The sequence below is a fragment of the Pollicipes pollicipes genome, unplaced genomic scaffold (genome assembly GCF_011947565.3).
Source record: "Pollicipes pollicipes isolate AB1234 unplaced genomic scaffold, Ppol_2.1 Scaffold_4740;HRSCAF=5597_pilon_pilon_pilon, whole genome shotgun sequence".
Lineage (NCBI taxonomy): Eukaryota > Metazoa > Arthropoda > Thecostraca > Pollicipedomorpha > Pollicipedidae > Pollicipes > Pollicipes pollicipes.
The window spans coordinates 41,934,997-41,961,530 of NW_023596545.1; the positions used below are offsets into that span (position 1 = coordinate 41,934,997).

The 26,534-nt window shown below is 51.2% G+C and overlaps 1 protein-coding gene across 6 annotated transcripts; it reads left to right on the top strand.

Annotated features, from left to right (window-relative positions):
* Window positions 1-2,718: 2,718 nt before the first annotated feature.
* On the top strand, window positions 2,719-23,016 carry LOC119098703 (cytochrome b5). 6 transcript variants are annotated; one of them, XM_037221702.1, is made up of 5 exons: window positions 2,719-2,864; window positions 15,278-15,414; window positions 21,141-21,269; window positions 21,978-22,045; window positions 22,556-23,016. In XM_037221702.1, exons 1-5 carry the CDS (start codon window positions 2,828-2,830, stop codon window positions 22,623-22,625), a joined length of 441 nt encoding a protein of 146 aa, XP_037077597.1. In that variant the 5' UTR covers window positions 2,719-2,827; the 3' UTR covers window positions 22,626-23,016. The 6 variants fall into 6 exon arrangements, with proteins under 6 accessions (XP_037077597.1, XP_037077598.1, XP_037077600.1 ...); XM_037221703.1 differs by having other exon boundaries at window positions 2,721-2,864; window positions 15,287-15,414; XM_037221705.1 differs by lacking the exon at window positions 2,719-2,864 and adding an exon at window positions 8,960-9,011.
* The last annotated feature ends 3,518 nt before the right edge of the window (window positions 23,017-26,534 follow it).

Below are 26,534 nucleotides of genomic sequence, written 5' to 3' on the forward strand. Positions count from 1 at the left end.
TGCTGACCCCTGCCCTGTATTGCTCTACGCGTTTCAATTAACAGTCTGCAGGGAAATAGCCGATCGAGGGATACTGTGCAGCCTGAATGTTGTTACAAGAGGCAGGACGCGCCATAGCTAGGCCCATGTTCGACGCCAGTGCCTCTTCCCTGCATAGTTCATGTATTTCGTAAAGCTCGGGGGTGGCCGCCAATTTTTCGCGAGTTCAATCGAATGTTCTTTTGACATGACGGGTTAAATGGGTCGCGGAAGCTTGCCTCAATGACTCATCGCAGGTAACGACGGAGGGCTCCTCGCAAGTAGCGAGGAGTGTCGTGAGCTCATGAGAAATTCAGCGGGCCGACAGGTGATATCGGCACAGCTCACCAGCGACAGAGGTTGGGAGCTGCGGGTTAATGTTGCGGTGAACCTTAGACCAGGTGGGGACGGGGGAGAAATTTCGATTTCCCAAAGAGCTTTTTCTTTCGTGGGGTTGACTATTAGTGAGCAAAGTAACTATCTTTTGACTGTTGTGGGCCTGCAGTGGCCGCCATTGGTGCTAGGATGATAGGCAGGCGATCCCATATAGTCTGAGCAGCTGATCGTGTCGCGAATCCCCAATGACAGGATCATTTCGATACATAGCCGGGGGTGAAGTGCCACCGATAATCTTCACACACGCGGCTAGCTAAAACAGCTAAATTAACACATTTGATAAACGTGGTTCTTCCGATGAAGCGGTCCTAGTACCTCGGTGACTGGTATTTGTAAATGTATTAAAAACATTATGCACTACACAACGCCACGTGCGAGTGCGTAACTTCAAAAACCATTCAGGAACTCCATCTAAATTATTGATTCAGCCACGGCGCTTGTTGCTTTTATGCAAGCTGGGGTTTGGGAGTATCGTGATTGCAGTTTTGTGTCGGTGAGAAATCCGTCGGGTCATCGCGACAATATTGCTTAAAAATGAGGAGCACCGACTAGTAGTTACGCATGGGCGATACCGCCCAATACTTAAGCAATGGAGATCATCAAGAATCTGAACCTAATACACTCTCGAAAAATCTGAGTAGCATGGTGGTGGCTAGTATGGAATAGGCCGCCTAAAAGTTCAGCAAAAGAGATTGTGGTATGATTGTGCGGGGTGTGCACCCTCGCCTTCGCTGTCTTCCGAGTTCTACATCTGACTGGGTGCCGGGGGGCGTCACGTGACCGCGGGTCTCCCGATTCGCCGGGGGTCAAGGGTCGGCCGCTGAGGCGGCGCCAGGGACCCGACGCTCACAGGTGCCAGTTGGTTGTCGGACCAGTCCTGGCGAAAACACGCTACGTTCTCTTACAGAAATCATGAACAATCTCAAGTGAAAATGGGAGCTCAAGGGAGCTCAAGGGAGCTCGTAGTGTGGGCTGACGCGAGCGCCATCGCGAACGTGGTAGTCCTGGAGGATACGGAGGGCTGCGTTCTCGAGGGTGCCGCGTGGCTCCGGTCAGAGTCCAAGGCGGCGGACCACATCAACATGGCCGAGTTGGACGCGGCGATGGGTGGCGTGAACATGGCCCTGGAATGGGGCGTTAAGCGCTTCAGCTTACGCACGGACTCGGCCACCAGTGTTCAAGTGTTGAGTAGCACCTTGAGCGGACGCTCTTGTCTTAGAACAAAGGCGCGGGGGGACATGCTGATCCGACGCAGGATTGGATTCATGTGGCAGTTGGTCGACGAGCTCCAGCTCTTGGTGACCGTCCAGCTGGTGCGGTCACAAGACAATCCTGCCGACGCGCTCACCCGAGTTCCCTAGACCTGGCTGCGAGCAGAGCCTCGAGATGCGACTTCAGCCGCAGCAGCCACCGCGCCAAAATGTTTCGCGGCACCCCCGCGAGATGCGACTTTGGTCTCCACGACTGTCGGGCCGGAAGAAGTCGCGGCGCCCCCGGCGGACCAAGAAGCCGCTCACGAGCCCGCGGCAAGCGACGTTCGTGCCCGGATTAAAAGCATACACGGACGGACGGGGCACCAGGGGATCCGCCGGTTCCTGTGGTACGCCAGACGGGACCTCGGCGGAGACGTCGCACTGGCCGACGTGCGAGCCGTCGTCAGCCAGTGCGATGTGTGCCGTTCGACTGACCCGGTGCCGAGTCGCTGGCGGTCCGGCTCACTCGGCGTCCTGACACCATGGCCCCGACTCGCGATCAACGTGACCCATTGCCAAGGCCGCCTCTACCTCACGATTGTAGACTTCGGTCCGTCCCGGTACAGCATATGGAGCGTACCGCGACGGTCTGACGCGGCAGAAGTGACGGATCATCTGCATCGAGTGTTCCTAGAACGCGGCGCGCCGGCTGAGCTTCTGCTGAACAATGCCACTGAATTCAGGAGCCGGCGAATGACTGCATTCGCCGCGAAGTGGCGGGTTCGGCTGAGGTTTTACGCGACGCACGAGGCCGGCGGCAACGGAATCGTGGAGCGCCACCACCGAACTATAAAGGTGATGGTGGCCCGCCAACGGTGCTCCGTCAGTGAAGCGGTGCATCGGTACAGTGCGACTCCGCGGACTCGCTCAGCGCGCCGATGGCGCAGGTATTCCGCGCAGCCGGGACCGACCTGTCGACCGGCCAGCGCGCAGCCGAGCCCGCATCGCCGCTGATGCAAGAACCAGTTTCATCTTCGTTTTGCGTCAGCGATGCGGTGTGGATGCGGCGCCAGGGGCCCGCCACGCGGTGTACCGATGTGTCGCGCCAGGGCGTAGTTACGCGGGTCGTGTCGGACTAGGTGGTTGAGGTCGGCGGCGCGCCCTGGCACGTGCGGTGCCTGTGGCGCCGGAACCTGTAGAGAGGCTCAGACGGGAGCCGAATGCCCAACGCGAGTGAGGAGTTTGGGGACGACACAGGTACGCTGCCGATGACGAACATTGTGTCGAATTATGAGTCCACGAGGGGCGGTTCAGATCCGCCTGCCGTGCCATCAAGCCCGTTGGTCGCGGACCCTGCTGAGAGCCCATCGCTATCACGGAACGATCGCGATGAAGTGTCGAGCACCAGTACGAATTCTCAGTCATTGTGCTTTGGTGAGCATGCAGTGGACGAGTGCGGTGTGCGTAAAGATGACTCGTTCGTGTCCAGCAACGGTGCGGCGCTACCACCGCCTTGGCCGGATCCTCCACAGGGAGAGAGACAGAGTCGCGGGAACCGCGGACGAGCGGTCGCGCTCGCCGGCAACCAGTCGAGTTGTACGGATTCAGTGTCCCCACCGATCCCATTGACGATTATGAGTGTTTGTAGATTGGTAGAGTGGCATGATTGCTTACAGCAAGGTAGAGGTGTGGCGTGATTATGCGGAGTGTGCACCCTCGCCCTCGCTGTCTTCCGAGCTCTACATCTGACTGGGTGCCGGGGGCGTCACGTGACCGTGGGTCTCCCGATCCGCCGGGTGTCAAGGCTCGGCCGCTGAGGCGGCGGCAGGGACCCGACGCTCACAGGTGCCAGTTGGTTGCCGGACCAGTCCTGGTGAAAACACGCTACGTTCTCTTACGGAAATCATGAACAATCTCAAGTGAAAATCTACCTAACACGTCTTTTCCGATATTTGTTGGGCGAAGGTGGAACATACCAGCGGTGCCCTTTACATCATGATACTAGCAGTCGTCAGGGCCCAGCTCAGGTGGATGTCTAGGCTTCGGTGAGCATTGACTGGGCCGTTTCCGTTAATGTGTTGGAATTGCTTCCAGTACCGTTCCCCTGTCCGTAAAGCCTTTTCCTTACCCTTAAGCTGTGGGTGGTTTGACGCGCAGCGGGTTTCTGGTAAAAGCGTTGGTACACGACGTAGGTATTTTTATAGCAGCAAGGACTGTTGAAAAGGATTGGTAGCGCATCCACAAAAGGGGCAAAACGTGGCACTCACAAACGCCCATACTATAAAACCAACACCTGAACAGTGGCGTTCGTACAGGGAGAGCGAGCAGTCACTACCTAACACTGTCCCTCGGGAGCTACATTGCATCCCGGCTAGTCCGCGATGAAATGCGTAAGTCCTTACATGTTTGAAACACGCGGTTGTCACTTCAGCAGCACGGGCAGCGAGTCGCGTCTTCAGTCCCGGCGAGAGAGTACGAGATAATTCCTAAGAACTAGGCCTTTTACACCACCGGAAAAGTGGTCGGAAGTGGGTAAGGTAAGCCGGCCCGATGCTGACAAATCGCTAGGTCCCTGCATTTCCTCCGAAGTCGACGTGGAGCCGATGATCGTTCGCCAGGCGTGCCACAACGCGGTTGCCACGCCGGGCTACCGGTTTCGCGGCGACGCCTGGCTCCTGCACCCGCGGTCGCGTGGCCTCGGACGCTGTTCCATTCAGGAGCGTGGAGATACGCCCGCACTTTAGGCCGTCCTAGGTCACATCGATGTGACTATTTTATCCTGTCGGTTATCTGCCAGACTTAGCTCCAATCTAAATGCCAACTGAGGCCCAGAATTTCCATGGATTTACTCGGGGTACGTTCCCCGGAGGGCGGCAATTGTGCCGCTAAAAAACAACTGGTAACTCGGGATGCAGTTCTGAGTACATCTGGTACTTCCGAAGTCATGATGCGACGGATCGTCCTCGTATGTCTTGCTTCCTGGGTCCTTTGGACAGGGGCGGATCCAGGATTTTGTCAAGGGGGCACGCAACATTGTGGGGCCCCCTAGAGTTTGGCGCCCCCCTCCGAAAAACATCCTTGCCTTTCGGTCATTACGTTTTAAGGAAGTCGTATGATACATATATATATATATATATATATATATATATATATATATATATACATATATGTACACATACTAGATCTAGATATATGTATATATGTGTACATATACATGCACATATATATATATAATACAGATATATGCATGTATGTATAAATGGGTACATCTATATTTGTATATGCATATTTACTTATTCTGTATTTGTATACGTACATTTATTTATTCATTTATCTAATAAATACGGAAACCCATCTTACTGCGCACAGTCTTATAAAGCTAGGCGTGCTACGCATACATACACATAAAGCTCACTCATTTTCTACAGGTCATTTTGAATGCTGTGATTTTGAGGCTGAGTGTTTCGGAACAACAAGCAAAATAAACTTGAGTTGCCTGCTAACAACCATCAAAACCAAGCATGGGCTTAATTCCTAGTTTATGTATTTACGGCCAGCCGGCTGTGCGATGTAGTCAGCTGATGGCTGATGACTAATGCATAGTTTTTCCTTTGCTATAAAAGAGTTCAACATATGCTAACATTCAAAATATGTTAAGAGCATGATGCACGAGAACATGATGCACTAGTATAGTAAGTGTAACACACCCAATAACCAATGGATATGACACATATGAAGCCGGAGACACGCAAGGTTACGTTCGGCAAATGCGCGTAAAATTTATCAGCGCATATTCGACTGCTGTTCTAAGGCGAAAGCACCAAGGCGAGAAGGGACGGAACATGAACAATTATGGGTGCCACAGGAGGGCAAAAAAGTGGCTCTCGTCAACAAGTATCGGGTCCTTAGAGCAAGCAAAAAGAACCCAAGACCAACATGGTAGGCCCCTAAACGACCGGTAGTGCCTCGACAGGCTGACATATATGGCCCCGGCCATAGCACAGGATCCGCTGAGCAAATGGGAATATCCCAGACCATGAATTAATACCCCCGTGCGACCAAGAGTGCACGGGCTGGTTAACAACATTAGCCACGATTGGAGTGAAGAGTCCTCCGCAAATGAGACCAAAGCGAGAGAGACCTCCATCAAAGTAGCGGGCCCCTGAGCATCGAGTGTCTCCGTACGTCAACTTATAAGAGCCTTAGCCACAGCACAAGGTCCTCCAAGTAAGTAGAAAGAATCCGGGACTTTTATGAAGGGCCCCTGAGCAACTGAGTGTGCCCTGGCATATGGGGCCCTCAAAAAAGTGTATGGAGCCTTTCGGGCGAATGGGAAGAATTCGCGAAGGAAAACCTGATCAGTGAACGGTGCTCAGACATGGAGGCGGATAGTGCCCCAACAGCCCATGGGGCTCTACAAGAAAATGCAGAGATCAAGGGCAACGTGGAAAGCTCCTCAGCGATCAGATTGACCCGGCAAGTGGACATATAGGGCCAGGCAACCAAAAGCGCAATGTCTCTAGGCAGCGTAATGAGCCCCAAATTCCCCCCCCCCCCCACACAACACTGTTCAACCAGCGAAGAATACACTTTCTTTGCTTGTGAACTCTTTAGTTTTGCTAACAATAATTCTTGGTCGTCTGTAGGCTCAAAGGCATCCAATTTTGTTGTTTTTGTTGTAAGAAAACTGCGTCCGTCCGTCCGGTTATGGGCCCCTTCGGAGCCTTTGAGCCATCTCGGCATGGTCCATGGGGAATGGTCCCGTGCCTCCCCCCCCCCCCCCCCCCCCAGACCCTATGCATCCGCCGCCGGCCCGAGCAACTGAATAGATGGGGCTCCTCGCCAAAAACATAGCGCCATCCATTCATATAAGAAATACTCACGACGCAATGTGTAGGGCTCTGAACGGTCGAGTGCGTCCGAGCAGGTTGACATATAGGGCCCCCGTCAAAAACGTAGGGCCTCCATTCAAATAGAAAGTACCCAAGACCGAATGTAGAGGGCTCCCGAATGATCGAGCGCGCCCGAACAGGTTAACAGATAAGGTTCCCAAAGAGTGTGGGGCCCTCCATCCAAATAGGAAGTATTCAGTGTCTAATGCAAAGGACAACCGAATGATTCAGTGCGTCAGAGCAGGTTAACATATAGCGTCCCCGTCAAGAGCGCAGTGCCCTCCATTCAGAGAGGAAGTACCCGAGACCCAGTGTAGAGGGCCCCCCAGTGATCGAGTGAGCCCGAGCAGGTTGAGAAATAGGGCTACCAACAAGAGTGTAGAGCTCTCCATTCGAATGGGAAGCACCGAAGACCCTATGCAGATGGCCCCAGAATGATGGAATGTCCCCGAGCAGGTTTTCGGAAATGGCCTGGCAAGAGCGTAGGGCTCTCCATTGAAATCAGAAGTACCCAAAACCCGGTGCAGAGGGCCCCCGAAAAATGGTTTATACCCGAGCAGATTATCAGGTGGCCCAAACAGGAGTGTAGGGCCCCAAATTAAAATGCCCAAACCCAAAATATAGGGCCCCCGAACAATCCAGTGTGGCCGAAGCGGTGAACAGATAGGGTCCCGACAAGTGCGTAAGGCCCTCCATTGAGATGGGAAGTAACCAAGACACAATGTGGAGGGCCCCGGGATATTCGAGTGGGCCCGAGCAGGTTAACTGTTGGGGCCCCGGCAAGAGCGTGGGGCCTTGCGTTCAAATATGAAATACTCACGACACGATGTGGAGGGCCCCAAATAATCAAGTGCCCCAGAGCAGGTTGACAGATAGGGCCCCGAAAAGAGCGGAGGGCCATCCATCCAAAAAGGACGTATCCAAAACCAGATGTAGAGGTCCCTCGAAATCGAGTGAGCCCGAGGATCTTATAAGAAGGGGCCTGGACAGGAACGTAAGGCCCTCCATTCAAACAAGAGGCACCCAAAACACGGTGCGGAGAGCCCCCGAAAGATGGAGTGTACCCGAACGGGCTATCAGATGACCCCGACAGGAACAAAGGGCCCTAAATTCAAACACCAATAACCAATGTGCAGCCCCCCCCCCCCCCACCCCCCACCCCGAGTAATCCAGTGTCACCGATGAGGCGAACAGAAGGGGGCCCCCGACAAGAGCGCAGGGCCCCATTCAAATAGCAAGTGCCCAATGCAAGATATAGAGGACCCCCGAACAATCAAATGTGTCCGAGCAGGTTATGAGATAGGCCCATAGAACAGCGTAGGGCCCCCTATTCAGAAAAAAAGTACCCAAGACCCAGTGTGGAGGTCCCCGAACGACTGGGTGTGCCCAAGCAGGCCATCAGATGGACCCCCGACGAGAGTGTAGGGCCCTAAGCAAGCAAGTGCCAGAGAATTGGAAACCCCCTACCAATGTGGAGGGCTCGTGAGCATATTGCAAGTGTGTCGGTAGGTAAACCGAGACCTACGTAGAGCCCCCTTGAGCAACAGAGAATATTCCAGTAGGTTAAGATATGGCACTCCAGCTACAGCTCACAGAGCCTTTCTGGCGAATGGTAAGAATCTGTGGAAGGGCCCGTGATTGACAAGAGTGCCCCGGCACGCTAACAGGACGGGCCCCAACAACAGCGCAAGGCCCTCGGAGCAAATGCAAAGAAATAAAGGGCGGCGTGGAATGCTCCTTAATATCAAATTAATCCTGCAAGTGAGCGCATAAGTCCCCCGGAAACAGCATTGGGTCCATAGACAGTGTAATGAGGCTTAAAATCTCCAGCTCACAACTTTTCCAATCATCGAATGATTTTTTGTGACTTCTCATAAGCCCTTCACTTTTGCTTACAACTGTTTTTGGTCGCCTGGAAGTCCAGAGATACCCAGTTTTGTTGCGTTTTGTGTTTAAAAAAGCTGCACCTGTTCGGCCGATGTCATGGGGCCCCCTCGGAGCCAATGGGTCCCTTCGGGGCCCAAGGAGGGGGAGGCATGGCCCGTGCCCCCCCCTCTATATCCGCCCCTGCCTATGACAGCATTTTTCCCAGTGCCACTTACAGTTCCGCTGAATGCCTGAGCCGTCCCCTTGATTTTGGTGTAACCAAACACTGTGACGCGCTTAAGGCCAGCTCCGCTGGGTCCCCTCCGCTCGGACCGCTCCGCAGCCTCCGGGGCGAATTGTTCCCACACTCACATTGACGCCTGGATTCTTGAATAACCTTTAAGATTCGACAAAACTGCAAATTTGGTACATTCACTGTTCCCGCCCACCAAATGTCTTGTTATGCATGTGATCTCTCATGTCAGGCATGAAGGGCCGTCCCCCGCTAAAGGTTTACGTCTGGTGACGTCAAATAGGAATCCTCGATGAAATGTGTGCAGATAGCATTCATTACTCTGGGTACCCCCGATACATATCACCTTGATATCGCATTGCATAACTTGGACGACCGTGGTCGCGGTGGGGGGTGAGTGCTGTGCGAGGTGCTGTGTACTCCACTCCACTCCATTCCATCTCTCTAAGTTCTACTAAAGACTCTTCTTAGTGGTGAGGGGGAACGCGTGCACCGCGATGCCTATGTCTGTGACTTTTTGTTTGGGTGTCCTGGCCTCCAGTAGTTGTGTGACCTTATCTCTATGTTCACCAGTTTGGACAAATCCACACCAGTTTTGTTTCTGCCATCTATTTGTGAAGTGGGCTATCAGACCGCACAGGTCTCTGAAAGGTACCCGGCCTGGCAAAGTTTTTGTTAGGTATCAAGTTATGCATGGAACCTGAGTTTCAATTCCAAAACTACACCTTGATTTAGATACTATGATCAAAATTCTAATATATTTGGTGCAAAGTTTGTGGATGCCACAGATGTAGTAATAATGTAGAAAATGAATTCCCACAGATATCATAGCTGATGTGTGAATGGTGTCAAAGCTGCAGATAGCATTTTTGGTATCAGTTTTTGGGAAGAGTGTATCCATGTTTGGAATGGTTATTCCAATGTCAAGAATGTATATTTCTGAATCAGAAAAAGTTGTCACAGTATGCCCAGGTCTTATTGTTACATACCTGGGGCTGTAATTCTGGATTGGGATAGTTAAGAGTTCAGCTGGGAACAATCACACATTACTCACATTACCAAACTTCATGGAATAGCAGTGGTGAAATAAGAACCTGAGCAAAAGAGTTACAACATAATATGGTCAATGCACCTTGCTACACATTTATCAAACTGCAAACAAATTGGGATACCTAGATCCTGATGTGGCTATATCAACAACATTGTGATGGCTGGATGAAGAGTCTGTTTTTCAAGAAAGGTGCTTAAATTATTAGATTATTTCCCTCAGGCTAGGGAGAGTGTGTGGGGGAGATAATTACTGAGCATGCTGGCCAGCACTACCATGTACACCAGGCTCATTTTAGGTTTGTTGGGTAGGTGGGATTTTAAAGGGATTGTCACATTTTTATGAGATTTTGGGCTGAGATAGCCATGTCGAATATGATTTGGTTGCATTTCACAGCCATGCCCTTTCAAAACCTAAACCCCCTTAGTTTTTTAGCTACACACCTGCAGAGATGTACAGACAATTTTGTACAGACTAGTTCAAGATCATTTAGGTATCCATGGCCCCAACATAACACCATGCAAACCTGGCATTCCATTAGCAATGTGGTGATGGAGGCCAAGAAATATATAATTGTCAAGTCATTCACATGGGATGTTCATGAGCATGATTTCCAGGTGCATGAACCGTCACTTGGCTCTTGCAAGGCGTAATGACACAATTAAACAATATGATTTATTGAGGAGCATGTTTACTTAATGGAGAAAAGATGGTGTCCGAAGCATTGTTTTCTGCCCAAAATTATACCAACTGGTGTAAAGTAAGGGAGGTGATTTCATCATATCTTATGCTTCCTTCACTGTCTAAAAATGTGTAACATTCTGTTTCAGACAGGCTGAATTTGTTCTCATAGACATGTTCCCTTAGACATGAAATCCTGGTCATGGCTCTGTTACCCACCATATCCTTGTCTGGTGTCCATAGATAGAGCACACAAAGGGCAGCAAAGTTAGGTGTCATTCCCAAAGGATGGTGTTCATGCCTATGGATTCCATGCAAACATGGGGACTGTGATTCTGGGTTATTTAAGAATTGATGTGAAAAATTGCAAGTATGTTGCTGGGTATGTGAACTTGCCGAGTCATTTTCATGTCACCGTGTCGGGTTTAGACAAAATTGTGTGTGCAGGGCCTTTCTCTGCGCGACTTTGTCTCTCAACACGATGCTGAGAAAATTAGTCATTAGAGCTACCATTCTGGAGTTATAATAGTTTGTCTTTTTCATCTTTGGAAAGGGGAATTTTTAACCAATGGCATCCGGGGAAATATTTATCACAGGCCCAAAATTTAAAGGGAGTGTTGCACACGTGCAGGGGGTTTTCAGCGTTAACAGCGTTTTTGAAAATCATTCAGTGCAGTTAACAGCCATGTCTTTTTAAAGTCCTAAAACCTAGTTTCTACGGTATACGCCCGCGGGGATGTGCAGACTATTTCACTTAGACTACTCCAAGGTCATTTAGGCATACTTGACGCTATAGCAACGTCATTCGAATCCTACGACGTCGCAGATCAGACAGCGTTCAAGGCCAGGAAGAATGATATCTTCGAGTCGTTCAGATTTTGCGTCCTTGAGCGCAACTTCCAAACATCGTGGACTTAAAATGACCCTCAAACAATGTTGAGGAAGCTGTACAAGCCCCAGCCATCGAGCACATTTCCTGCTACACAATAAAATAAGTTTGGCATGGCTTCTTCACTTGCTAGTCGTTACTGAATGGACTTGTAATCGAATAACTGATGAATGACCCCCTAACCGAGCATGTCGAAGCAAGTAACATTTAACACATGTTCGCATGGGTTCAATCTGACCCCCAAAGGTTTTCCGGAATGGTTGCCGAACGACGCGGCGTAGTGGCGCCAAATTGTGCGTAGCTCTAGACAATTAAATAACGGATCACTTGATATCAAGAATTAAGATGTGCCTTTTACAGTCGCTGACCTACGGCAGGTCGCAGTCAGGCCATGGGTGGAGGGAAGTTGATTTATAGGGAAGCGTTTAATTTGATGCAACAGCAAAGTGTTGGAAGAAGTTATGCATCTGTGAAATATTTTCCTAGATAACTCAACAATTGAATGAACACATTACATTGACCTAGGGTCAGGTATGAAGGCCAGACCAAGTTCAAAATAAACCTGCTTTATTACTTTAGGGCCTGCTGTGTAGGTAGTTTTTGGTTCTCATTTCGGATTTACTGATCACGGGAACCACGCTCTATATTTTCCATGGGCTTCTTAAAGGTCACAATAGGTCACTGACCTGGAATGATCCAAATCAGCATTTTGTTTTTAGGAGCATACTGCCTAGCGTGATCTTTGTCGCTTATTCAAATGAAAAACTCAGAGCAGTCTTTATGATTTTGGTCACCATAACCTTTGAAAGATCAAACAAGTTCACTGGCTGTAAATGAGCTTGAAACCGTTTGCTTTAAAGAGGTATCTGGGTTCTGGGAGCTCTCATAGTACCTAGCATCTCAGAGGGAGGTCAAATTGACCCCCACCCCACCCGAGCGAAGGTCATTCAACCGGCCATCTGGACGCGTGTTAAAACTCACGGATAACTGTACAATAACACCACGATAAAGGGCCAAGACACGAGGACATCACCAAATTTAGCCCAGCCAACACTTTCATTCTTCGCTCTCACCCCCGGGCGAGCCTAATTTGAAGTGCTGCGGGTGATAATTTCGCAGCGCTAGTTTGGCAGCGCCTCAACGACGTACAAACGTCTCATGACGCAATCAAGTTGTGGCGTATTGAGGAGGAGCAAAGTTGGCACTTATAGAGTCTTTTCCACTTTAAAAGTACACCAAACTACACAAAAGTACAGCTAAAGGGAATGTCTCACATTTAAAGATATTGAAGCGGGCTTTAGATGTTATCGCACAAGCTCACTCACAACTAATGGCATACTTTTAAGTGTCATACAGTCCTCTGTATAGTGAATATGTTCTTCAATGCATCATGGTTTGATTACGTCATCGTACCTTGCACAACATTGATTGAGAGCCAGTTCACGGCTGTAACGGCTGTTGTTCACGGGAGAGGCGATCGCAAACACCAGATATGAATGCCTCGACGTTTTTTAAATACTTTTTTTGCCTTGATCGCCGCGTGGCCTGTGGAATGTCAGGATCTGAATGACGCGGTTGTGACGCCATAAATGCCAAGGTGACTGAAATGCTCTCCCCGATATACCTTTCCCCACTTTCGCGGGCGTTTAGCTTAGAAACTAGAAGGCTTGGGTCTTACGAAGGGCAGGATTGCAAACAGCACCGAAAGATCTCCAAGATGGCTATTTCAGTTCAAAGCCCCATATAAATGTGGGACACGCCCCGTAAAAGTACAAAAGTTTGAGTTCACACAACAGCTATAGGTGAGTTTATTTTATCATGGCTCGTGCTTGCTTCAATATCTTCGCACGCGGAGCATTCCCTTTAAAGGGATCTTAGGCAAAGGCATCTTACCCGTTTTGTGCTTTTCGCTCATTATTACATCAGACGCGTACGATTTCATCAGCAATACCAGTTTTATCGGAATACCTCTGAACAGCTCAAAGCGTATATTTGGAGTAACGGCCTGCGGAAAAATCTCGTTTGGCTCCCTGCTCACTACTATGAAAGCAATACATTTCATTTGCCTTGTTTTTTTCCAACGTGTGTGCTCTCTTACGTCCGTAACACACTGATGTGTCAAAAGGTCAATATGTGCTACGAAACCCTACAGCACTCTATTTTGACAAAACAACGTGAACATCAACCTATTTAGTTACCTATATATTACCTACCTATAGATTTACGCACGGTTGTTCTCGTGCCGACGGTCGTTGCGACTGTAGGAAAGAAACGTAGTGCTGTAATACCGGAAACAAGTGCAGTGTTTAGGTCAAGTTTAAGGTAAATTCAGTAAGAATGCTGACATGGAAAATGTGTAGCATTACTACATATTGTTGGGTTTTAGGGGACTATCGTAAATCCAGAGCACGTAAAAAAACTAGGTCCACCGAAATGAACTCAGCGATGGCCGTAGACGAATAACGACAGGCAATAATTCTGCTGCCCCTTCCGGCAACCGAAAAATTAAAGATCGGCAAACACAATGGCAATTCCTCTCCTCGCTACCGGGCAGGCCAGGTTTTGGCGTGGCTTGCACACAGGCAAGAGACTGCACAAATTCTAGACCCATGATGAAGTGACTAAAATCCTGGTTCTGTCCAGTTGGGGCGTTTGGGCGGGGGGGGGGGGGCGAGGGGTTTGAACGGTGGTCAATGCTTTACTATATTCCTGAAGCTGCCAGGTGGGGTCTCGCCGGGATACAGAAGTCGGGCATGTTCCTTGGGCTGATGATTTGACTAGCCATCGGTGTTTGGAGACTGGGTCGCGCGGTAGATGCCTTTACGTTTCCCCCTCCTTCACCTCGGGCTTTTCCGTGGCATTTTGCGGAGAAATGTAAGGCTCAGTCCATCTGAAATTGACTTTGGCGAACGCACACGTTCCGAAAGATATTCAGTTAGCATTAGGTAGCCGATCCATCGATATGGTGATCGATATTTCGGAGTAAGCTGTTTCACTATCCCAGCAATTTGCCCTCTTCTGGAATGGGAATCCCGCCTCAGTCCGATGCCGTGTACAGTCGCTTGATACACAGAATAAACTTTGTGCTGTCATTTCCTCGCTATTTCTCATGCCCATATTCTCCACGGAGGGACGCACTGTTGCTTGCGCTTTATCCCATTTAAATCCTTCGATGGCATCTTAAACTCAAAGTATGAGATTTTCCGAAATATCGCCGCACAAAAACTCTCCCTCAAGCATGCAAATAAGCCTCTCAGGTACGCGCCTTGCGCTTTTGCGATGAGTGGCTGATTGCCGTGTCGATTTTCACAACGCATTCCCCAATAGTATGTCGCATTGTTGTTATGTTGTGTAGTCTATGTGAGCTATTAGGTATGCTCCATTTCATCGACCGGGGTATATGTGGCAAGTCCTTAAGAAATGACTTGAGGACACATGCTCCCGGACAATCTTTAGTAGTGACAGGGTGGACTGGGGTGTCAAGTGATCATGCGAAGCATCTCCGTGTTGGAGAGCAGTGTCGACTGGGTGGACAACAGTCCATATGTGTGGAGGACAATATCAGCCTTTTGGAGGCCAGTATCAGCATTGTGGAGGGTAGTGTCAACCTCGTGGAGGGGAGGGCGGTGTCAACCTTGTGGAGGGTAGTGCCAGCCTTGTGGAGGGCAGTGGCAGCCATGTGGAGGGCATTGTCAGCCTTGTGGAGGGCGTTCTCAGCCTTGTGGAGGCTAGTATCAGCCTTGTGGAGGGCAGTGACAGTCTTTTGGAGGGCAGTGTCAGCCTGGTGGAGGGCGGTGACAGTCTTATGCAGGGCAGTGTCGGTGGCGCGGGTGGCGTCAGTGACAGCGGCAGTCGCCGGCCTCGAGGTCGCCGGCGCGCCGCCGCCACTGATTACCGGCGCCGCTGCGAGTCACGAGCTGCGTTGTCGCCTTGACAACGATTGGCGGACGGTCGGCCATCGCTGCTGCTCCGCCGGCGCGGGCTGGCGGACGCGTGTGGGTGTGACTGTGTGGCCGACGCGTGACCCAGCGTCTCCGCCAGACTGCGCAGCAGCTGCCATGAGCTCCAAAAAGGTGTTCTCGCTGAAGGAAGTGGAGCAGCACGTTGGCGAGCAGAAAAAGGACGTCTGGATCGTCATCCACGACCGAGTATACAATGTTACCGGGTTCCTGGATGAGGTCAGTACTGGACGCTAACGTGCACGATGTACTTCATGTCTTAGGAACCACAAAACCGTCGCCCATGTTTCTGCACCATCTCAAAAGTAGATCCGTCGGCCGTTTTTCCCTTTCTAGATGAACGCCGTTATATTTTGTTTATACGTTTGTTCTCTGTGACATGTAAACCAGTAAAGAATAAAGTCCCCCTTACAGTAACCAAAGTTCACCGGACTGAATAATGGTTAGTTCTCAACATACAAGGGAGACAGTGTGAGTGGGCTGATCGTTATAGAATAAACAAGATAATGGAGTTGTAGATTTGATGTTTCGGCTACATGAATATATCAGAATGACTATTAGTAGGAAATTATTCTCCCTCATCTATGTGCATAACGCTCCTCGCAAATGCACGTAATGACTTAGATGATTCTCAACTTTTCATTTTTGAAATTTGCAAAGCACGAGGAGCGAACAACAAGATCACGAGTCACGATGCCATCTCGGCACTGGAGGCTTGGAGCGACTCGGCAGCGACGTGTTTTGATAAAGGATTGAACCGGTTGCCAAATGTTTTAGTCTGGTGAAGATATTTGGTGACACGTGCCACCTATCACGGCGTACGTGTGAGGTAAAATGGAATTTGCTATTTCCAACGGATTTACACGTTTTGCGGTATCGCTGCACCCATGGCACGGGACGACTCGAGAGCGGCATACTTCGATAGGCAATCTTACAAGTAATCATGTGGTGCAACATTTGATGTCGCACGTGTCGCATGGCACGCGCACACTAGCTGTAAAGATGCACATTGCCGATTTCCCGAGTTTTTTACGTTGCATGCTACGTTTACGCACTCGGCATACCTCGATAAGGAATTAAACGGCCGGTCGTGCGTTTTCATGTGTGCGTAAGCACGGTTTGTGTGTCACCAACACGCCCCGAAAAGTTATAATTTATTATTTTTCAAAGATTTGCCAATTTTGTGCTATGTATCGGTACTTACGGCACGGACACACTCGGGAGTGCCAGGCATTGATAGGGAATCGAACAGACAATCACGTGGTATAAATTGGCATGTTGCGCGTGCTGTGTGTCGCGCGCGCACGAGCCAGCGCAATGGCTCTGGCCATTTCCGACAGTTTTTCATGCTTTGTGCCATATCTGGGAACCAGGGCAGCCAGAGCCGTGAATCAACCTTCAGAGCATGGATAATTGAAAATTACACGTACCTAACTTATCGCGGAGAAGCGAGGGTGCAAACACTTCTAAAACAACTTCTAAAACAATAAATCCGACAGTTGTGATGACTGAGTGGCCTATTGTCAGTTGCCCAGCTGGCCCATTGATAGTAGACACACATTGGCCCAGTGCCAATGCGGCAACGAATGACTGCCGTTCTGATCTGGTATGATCAGACGGAATCCGCCATTAGAGTCAGCTGCTAGGTCCTGATTTATTTTCGCACAGCTCAAGCAAGAGGAACGGCCAGTTTTGCACCGTGTCTCGTGGGTCTCTAATGCAGCGTCTTGTTCTCAATAAGTATTAAATATTGGCAGAAGTCATTACTCTGGATAGAAGTAGCACCCATCCTCCTTTTCTCATTTTCGCTTCGTCTTGCATCGTTGCGACGAATTTATCCGCGGCAAGCGCCATGTGCCAGCCATGGGGGTTTCAGCGCCCCTTGTGTGGAGCACCGAGCCCGTGTCCCGTCCGACGCCTAGGACGTACAGGCGAACGATCAGATTGGTCAGACGAGCAAAGTCGAACGCAAGTGGTCGAATTGTCCAACAGTCGGCAGGGACGAGGGTCGAAGGACAAGTTGAAAAGGATAAAAGTCGAATCGGAAGTAGTCCAAGACGATAAAAGTCGACTGGGATAGAGGTCAAATTGGAACACGACCCCGAGGACAAAGGGCCGACATGAATACTAGGCTGAATGGGGGTGAATAGAAGCGAACAGGATGCCCCTTGGTTCCAATTGGTCTGGCTACCTCGCGAGTCCGGGGCAGATATGTGCCTGGGTCTCAAGATTTGCTCCTGGGAACCGGTTCCTGGTTCTGAAAACAGGAATATCGTAGGAACCAGTCTGATATTTGGCCGAGAGGAGCCGGCACAGACCGGGATCCAGCCTCATATTTGGTTGAGGATTCAGCAAGGGCCAGGATCCAGCCTGCCAGTAAGCTGAAATGTCCAGCAAAAACCAATATTCGCTCAGATACTAAACTAAGAGAGCCAGCAAGAACTAAAATCCGGCCTGAAATTATGTCGGAAGATCCAGCAAGAGCTCAGATCCAGCCTAACACGTCAGGAGATCCAGTAAGAACCACGATCCAGCCTAGGACATGTTGAAATCCAGCGAGAACCAAGATATAGCTCAGAACTAAGCTGAAATCCAGCAAGAACCAGGCTCTAGTCTGGGTCGATGCCAGGGTAGGCAGCACAGAACAGAATCTTGTCCGAAGTCCCTGTCAGCCTTGATTTTCAATGTTCGGCAATGTGCCACTCAGGGGCACATTTTTCAAAGTAGTTAACAGGGCTAAACAGAGAAAGCGGCTAAACCTGTTCCCTTTTTTTTGCCGTAGAGTTGGGTGGGCTGAGGTGACCCAACAGTATGAAGCCCCGCCCCTGGCGTTCCTTTAAGTTGTCGCAAATGAATGGAACGAGGTACATTAACCGGTCCAGAAAGCTGTCCGAATTTCATTTGTTTGATGCGGCCCTGCGACAATGAGATCTTACAAACACCTGCCACACTTTGCAGAATGGATCATAGAAAATGTGGTTCCGTGAATTTGGCCATTCCATTCTTCTGGATGCATGTAGTCTTGCATATATGACGCAAACGTCCGCTTTTGGTACTTGCAACATAATATTTCCTCCAGGGCTACTGTATAAAAGGTCCGCAGCCATGAAAAATTGCTCCTTCACCACATTAACGACAGATGCACTGAAATCATTGGTTGTTTGCCTCACATCGCGCTTGTCGGCAAGTCCTTCCTTACCCGTCGCACTCATGGAAGTTCCTTTTCAACCAAATAAGCCCTCAGCAGCCACGAACACCGGTGACCACAAACTCCTTTTGTTCATATGGTCCTGGCTGAGATAGAAATAGGAGGGGATCGACAAAATAAATTAGACAACCAAAATTGCACTTCCGACACCAATTCCGCGTCGAGATCACCACCTGAATCAGCATGCCGAAACGGACGGCAAACGTGCGGGGCATGACACGTAATCGGCCAGCCTGTGTGCCTGGGCCGTGTGAAAATAAATGGAAGTCCGTCGGCTGACATTGGTGGCGCGATTGCATCTTTGCAGACTGTGGAACCAAATACAGGCAAGTTGGCCACTAATTGTGGTCATGTACTCTGCCCTGTCAAAAGTGCTGGATGGCTATTGCTTGGTCAGCTGTATTTTCATCAAACTGGGAACCGCAGGGGCTGCTGCGTATGCATATTTTCACCATCGCGCATTAACATATTAACGCTGTACACAGATGCAGGATGATCCCAAAAACATGTTTCACCTAAATCTGAGGGCTGATAGTGCTAGACGCCAGGCGATCTGTCGTGGAATGATCCCATCAAAAAAATCGAACTCGAATAATCGCAGGCATGGAATGTTGTTGACGTGTCAACATTTGCTAGTTTCGCTTCACAATGCTGCTAATCAATTATTTTCGTTGTTCTGTATAGCTGACCCAAACGCCTTTCAGCTGAACATTTTAAGCTTCGATGATTTTTACGTTATGTGGTGGTTGACGCCTCCGCATGTTCCATTTTCATCGGGGAACTTTGCTACCATCTACTGCCACAACCTGCGTAAGTTTACGTTTTCCGATAGCATTCACTGTCCAGGTCCGCTGCGTGTGTGCTGCAGCGTTTCTGATTGGACACCAGGCTGTGGTTGAGAGAGCCGACCAGCCGCCGACAGCTGCCGCCGCTGCAGTGGAGGGACCGCCGGCCCGCTGGCTGCGGGGTCAGCCCCGCCGCACCCGGCGGAGGCGGCGCGACCTTGGGGAGACGAGCCGCACTGCCGGGCGGCGCGCGGCCGTCACCGTGACGCAGCGTGTTTGCTCAAGTGGTGATGAGCGGCGCCGAGCAGACAGCCGGACCCGCTAAACTCGCTGCGCCGGCCAAGCTGCCTCGCCCATGCCAGGGATGGGCGGACCAACGGGTGTTGGGATAGCCGTACCGACGGCATACCCGCGTGTGGGTGGATAGATGCAGGGGTGGCTGGGCAGAACTGTGAATAGGTGGATAGATCAGGCTGGTGGGTAGTTTGGCAAGCAGATACGATACGATAAAAAAACAATCCCGAAAATCGAAGTCGTAGCTGAAAGCTAGTTCATGGATCTGTCTGTCGTGGTGTTCACCGCCCTCATTCGACGTCTACATCGCCGTAAACGGCGAAAATGCCGAAATGCGTTTTGTTGGAACACGGCTTTTCACTCAGTCGCTGACCTGTTCCCGGGTAGACGCGAGCAGGGCTGTGGCCTGCCATTGTGTGCCGGGCTCGACAGCATCGCTGTAGTGACCAGTAGCCATGTGCTAAGCAAACGCGGACAGAAGCTTACCTGGTCTCGGCATAACTCGGTGGTAGCCTGGTCTCAAGAAAACTCGACACGGTATGACGTGATGTCGGGGCAGAACCCGGCTTAGTGCTGGACCTGGCAGCATTCCGAAGTCGGCTTCGCCCGGAGCGAACAGCTTCGGAATGATCGGGGACCAGCTTAACAACAGGCCCCCGAGCGAATCCTCACGGGACCTGAGCTGACCCTGCGTGTCTGGCTCGGCAGCTCCTGAGCTGACCCTGCGTGTCTGGCTCGCCAACTCCTGAGCTGACACTGCGTGTCTGGCTCGCCAACTCCTGAGCTGACCCTGCGAGTCTGGCTCGGCAGCTCCTGAGCTGACCCTGCGTGTCTGGCTCGGCAGCACCTGAGCTGACCCTGCGTGTCTGGCTCGCCAACTCCTGAGCTGACCCTGCGTGTCTGGCTCGGCAGCTCCTGAGCTGACCCTGCGTGTCTGGCTCGGCAGCACCTGAGCTGACCCTGCGTGTCTGGCTCGCCAACTCCTGAGCTGACCCTGCGAGTCTGGCTCGGCAGCTCCTGAGCTGACCCTGCGTGTCTGGCTCGGCAGCTCCTGAGCTGACCCTGCGTGTTTGGCTCGGCAGCACCTGAGCTGACCCTGCGTGTCTGGCTCGCCAACTCCTGAGCTGACCCTGCGTGTCTGGCTCGGCAGCTCCTGAGCTGACCCTGCGTGTTTGGCTCGGCAGCACCTGAGCTGACCCTGCGAGTCTGGCTCGGCAGCTCCTGAGCTGACCCTGCGTGTTTGGCTCAGCAGCACCTGAGCTGACCCTGCGTGCCTGGCTCGTCCTGACCCTGCGTGTCTGGCTCAGCAGCACCCGAGCTGACCCTGCGTGCCTGGCTCGTCCTGACCCTGCGTGTCTGGCTCAGCAGCACCCGAGCTGACCCTGCGTGCCTGGCTCGGCAGCACCTGAGCTGACCCTGCGTGCCTGGCTCGTCCTGACCCTGCGAGTCTGGCTCGGCAGCACCCGAGCTGACCCTGCGTGTTTGGCTCAGCAGCACCTGAGCTGACCCTGCGTGCCTGGCTCGTCCTGACCCTGCGAGTCTGGCTCGGCAGCACCCGAGCTGACCCTGCGTGCCTGGCTCGTCCTGACCCTGCGTGCCTGGCTCGTCCTGACCCTGCGTGCCTGGCTCGTCCTGACCCTGCGTGTCTGGCCTGGCAGCACCCGGGCGGTGAGGAGGTGCTCAAGGACATGGCCGGCAAGGTGGCCACCGAGAACTTCGAGGACGTCGGCCACTCAACAGACGCCCGCGAGCTGATGAGGAAATACGAGATCGGCGAGCTGACCGAGGTGGGTCGCACGCCCCCCCCCCCCCCCCCGTCCCAGCAGGCGGGCGCAGACGCGGCACTGGCGGCCGGATCAGCCGTATCAGCCTGCCTGAGGCTCGCCTGGTCACGGAGGGTGGTGGTTAGGCGATCGGATGGGCCGCCGATGCTTCCGTTTAGCTGCTGCCCCCTCCTCCCTGCCGGTGGTAAAGGGACTAGTTCTCCGTCATGCAGGATTTCTCTAGCGGTGTTGTGATGCCTGCCCCGCGACAGTTGTGATCGTCTGGTCTGGTGGTGCTTGCGGTTCAACCTTACTGGGCTCGGGCACACAAATGACCGCACTGTTTGGTTCGAAATGCTCAAGAGCTTCAGTCGACAGTACGATGGAGTTGTAGGCGTGGTCCGACGGTGTCTGAGCATTATACGCCGGAAACCGCAACCTTCTGCACTTCTGTCTGTATGCCATGGCCGGACAAATACCCAATATGAGATTGTTCATGGAGTACTAGTTCTTGTCATATTCGAGCACTATCGTGGTAAGTGCGTGGCGTTCACCTGGATGCCTGCTTGTGCGTGTGGTTTGGGCTCAAAGACACCTGTACAAACCACAAACAGAACGTTCCTCATCGTTAAGAAGAACAGTGTGAAAGTTTCGGTGTGTGTTGTGCGAGGTATTCTAATCAGCCTCCTGCATCGGAAGTGAACACTCACGTCTGTGACTACTGTTTTGCAGGAGGACAAACTTCACACCAAGGAGAAGAAGTTTACTTGGGCGGCTCCCCAGGAGACGAGTTCGTCGGGGTGAGACTGACCATTAACATGCTTTTTGAACTGAACAAAGTGGACAACATTTTAGAGCGCGCGGCTCATCCGTAACCTTATTCTGAGCAGGCATCAGCTGTGACAGGTATGGGTGTGTGGAAGTCGGTGAACAGGTCGTCACGCCGCACGTTATCAGCTGGTTATCGTCTGTCGAGCAGTGCGAGTGCGGACTGTGCCCTCTGGCCGGTGAGAGGGCTCGCCTCGGCGCGGCGCGTCAGCCGCTGCGCCGCTGCCGCCGTCGATGTGGCCGGGGTGAGGGTTGACGGCCGCTGGTCGGCCAGAGGGGGAGCGGGAGGGGCGGGGGGGGGGGGGAGAGCACACCGGTCACGTCCCTTTGGCCAGACTCGGGGCGGCCGCCTGGCAGCCTGGGCTATGTGCCAGCCAGCCGCGCGGATTAACCCGAGTGTCCGCAGCCCAGCGGTCCAGACTGGGTCGACCAGCGGCGGCCCTAGCTGGTACTGAGCGGCGGCTGTATGTGTGTGTCATCAGCTGGAGCTGGATGGTGCCGGTGCTGGCCGCGCTGCTGTTCTCCCTGCTGTACCGGTACCTGGCGGCATGAGGCGTCGGGACTGCACGCGGCCGCCGACAGGCCGGACACACTCAGCGCGTGCGCCAGCTCAGCACCGATGCCGCCCGCGAGCTGCACGCGCTCAACGCACCCGCAGTGCCCTCCTGCGTCGTGTCGCGCGCCGGCAACTAATTTTCAGAGTAATTATTATGCCATTTACTGGTGGGTCACAATGATGAATCGTTCCCAAGTATAGTTGGTGGCTGCATATATTTTTGTATGGCCACTTCTCTACTAGATTGGCACGAATTGCATATCGAACCGGCTGACTACGGAGCTGGTTTAGAGTTTCTTTGCCGAGTGGGTACGGACCGTCGGGTGTCTTCGCTTTTCCTTAAACAATGTGTATAGGTGCCGCCAAATATATGCTGCTGTAAACGAGGCAAGGTTTTGCGCTTCACGACCATGGTGCGGTTTACCGAAGATCACTGGTCCTTCTGGGAGGAAGCTCCTCAAAAATTTATCTCCCTCCGGTAGTCATCTGATGATTCCGATTCCGGCAGTGTGGAGATGTTGATATGTATATATATATATATATATATATATATATATATATATATATATATTTTAGTGTGGGTGTGTGGGCTGTGATGCCTTATTGCTCGTAGGAAAACCTGCTTTTCCGACTAATGAGATGCCTTAGGACCAAGGTTGCAAGCCCCATTTTTATTATCTCAATTGGAGGATTGCTTGAAACGGTCTGAGGTAATGTCCGCCTCAGATCGGGCGAGAGAGAGACGTGGAGGATGTAGCTGGGGCATGCCATGACAAATCTACAGTTGCCTTACACCACATCCCTTGGATTATAATAAAACTGGTAAAACTGGGTCAGAGTGGTTCTCATCAGCGCTGAAGTCACTGGTGACAATTTTAAATCTCAGTTGCACCTCTTCGGAGTTATGACCTTCGGCAGTTTCGAGTTGCGCGGTTGCGAGGTTACCTCCGGTGACAGCTTTTTCCACTTGCTTAAAGGATATTTTAACAAACCTGTAATGTTAAAGTGGCCAGAAAGTGTGTCTGGATATCTGTATGCCGCTCTTAAAATCGTCATTGGGCGAGCAATTATAACGGCGTGATGAACTGTTGCAAGGCACTAAGAACAATGTCCTGTAGTATTTTTTCACATTCATCCCGTGTGATATCCTACATAGACATTCTTCTCATCAGCATGCAAAGGAGCGTGGTTCATGCACCAAAACTGGCATGTATGAAAGGTGATAATCCACTTGGAAATATATGGTCCATGCATAAACGAGTCGTGTGTAGCGCATATAGGCTGGGCGCATGGCGTGGCAGCAGGCTGCCCCCCCCCCCCCCCCCTCCTTCCGCTCCCCCTATTTGTGCCATCGGGCCGGGGTAATTGGAGCACGGGGAGGGGAGGTGAATGCGTGCTGTGAAGGTGGTGTGGGTTTTTTCATGTGGGGCGACTTAGACGAGGACTAGGTGATTGGGCCTTGGGCCATTGTCTGTTGTGGAGGTGGAGCGCGTGGTTGTATTAACAGTTTCTCGCGACGTTGAAACGCTCAAACAAACCCGTTGAACTGATCCATTTGGAAAGCACAAAACAAGCGCACGGCGAGGTTTAAAGGGAGTATGCCGCCTTTTATTGTGCTCACTTATTCAGATTAGGTCGCCATTGCCAGTGAACAGCCTGCTTGTGAATAGCTTGATGCTGATAGTTTTCAAATCAGCCGGCAATTTGTGAGTGATATCGGGTTCTCCGTCCTTTGAGCTTGTGGTTCACCTTGAAGAGTGACATTGAGAGGTCAGGACTTTTTGACGGACGCTACTTCTGTCTGTGAGGAATATTTTGACATTTGCGAGTTGAAAATCGGTAGGTAATTTTTGGGTGGTATCGAGTTCCCCGTCCTTTGACCCAGCTTTTGATCTTGAAGGTCACATGATGTTCCAAAATAAGGGTCATTTTTGGTGTTTTCATGCGTCAGTTGACCCTCACACCTTTTTTCAGAGAAATTGCGACTAGTCGCTGAATAAATCGCTGAATAAATCGCTAACTTTACGGACATGAACTTGAGAAGGGTTGCGCCCAGTACCAGCCTGTGGCGCCTCCATTCCGATCATATTTGCTTTGCTGACAAGTTATGCCAGTTCTTGTAGTGCAAGGCTAGTGTGCAGACGGTATTTTCCCCCTTCCTAGAAGGTGAAGTACTTCGGGCAAAGGATTATCTTAGCATCAGCTTCGCTACGATCAAGACTGTCTAAAGGGCACTGAAGGCTCACAGAATAATCACAGTGAGTGTTCGGATTGTCATTGTCCATGTGTTAGACTCGACGTCGGGAGGAAAGTAGCGGTCGCTTGATTTAAAGACATTTGATGAATTAAGGGTGAGTTAGACTGAGTCACTGGCGCACTGGGCTGACTTCCACGTGTCTGCGAGCTATCGTGTTGTTAAACTTACTGTTTTTTCACAGTGCGCTCATTTTCCGCCACCAGTGCGGAGAGACGCATGGAAGATGCTGTGCCGGTAGCTGACGGCCGATGGCGCGAATGAAGCGTAGTCCCCTGCTGTGACATTGTTCCCAAACCTTTCCAAGTCGATAACTGCCTTTTTATTTTTACATTGTGATGTTCAGCTACGCTATTTTGCATGCCAACGAGGAGAGGCCCAAGATCACAGAGAACAACGGTTCTGCATGCATTGCAAATGTTCATAATAATGCCGCAGTCAGTATTTATTGTGCAATGATGATTCCAACTACGAGGCACACGTAGTCTGGAAGGTTTCCGCATCATTTTGACTTGTAGTTTTGTACGGTTTTCTTTCATCGTAGTGAAGAAATCGCAGCCGAACGCAGCCCCTCAGCCACACAACACGAAAGCACCGGAGTCTGCAACTCCGATTCCGCTCAACTAGGAGACCTCAAATTGTCACAGGCGTCTTCAGCGCCGCTAACAGCCGCCGTGACCCATTTTTATCCAAATCCGAGAAATGAGGGTGTATGACTGACCACTCCCCCTGTCGATTGGTCAGGGAATGCCCCAGCTTCAGTCAGCGTTGTTTGATGAAAATTCTCTGTGGAGAAAGTACACGCCTGTGGTTTGTGTTTAAGACAATCATGAAAGTATTACTAGCCAGAGCTCTTAGGAAAATATTGTCATCTATAAATAAGGTTATATCTAGGCGTACATTTCTATACAGCGTTTTCCCACACCGTCGAGGATCGGTGAAGCTTCCCGACGGGGCATGGGACAGAGAGCAAGCTGGCCGTGGCCAGGAATTCTCCCTCCGAACGAAACAAGATGATCAGGACGGAGGGAACTGTTACGCGCAGATTTTGCAATGATATAACGTCGTTGTTTCCTTCAACTTGAATTTTCTCGCTTGACTCTGAGGCGGCATACCATACTGGCCACCATTATGTTTTCCCTCAACTTTTCTTTCTTCTTCATTCTCAGGCGGCATCTGCCGATACTGGCCACCTCTTATGTTACGCGGGAGTTTTCCATTATATCATTGCTAGGTTTCCCTCGACTTTTCTTTCTCCTTCATTCTTAGGCGGTATCTGCTCATACTGGCCACCATTTGCGTTACACGAGGTATTTTCGATTATATTGTATCATCGTCGTTTCCTTCATCTCGGTTTTGTCGTCCGCGTAGCTAGAAGCACTGACTCATTTTTTCCCGCAATATTGTCACGCTCATCCGACAGATTTCTCGCTGACACCGTACGGCAATTAAGGGATTCCCCCGCCCCCCCCCCCCCCCCTCTGAGGGGAGCCATAAAAAAGCCCAGGATCGTAGCGTCCAGTGTTCATTTCGTCCAGGACCGCAGCATCCAGTGTTCATGACGTCTAGAAAATGCCCAATCCCGTGGCCGTTGGGAGCGTTCATAAGGTCCACGGACGCAAGGTCCAGAGTCGCGAAGTCCAGAGTCTAA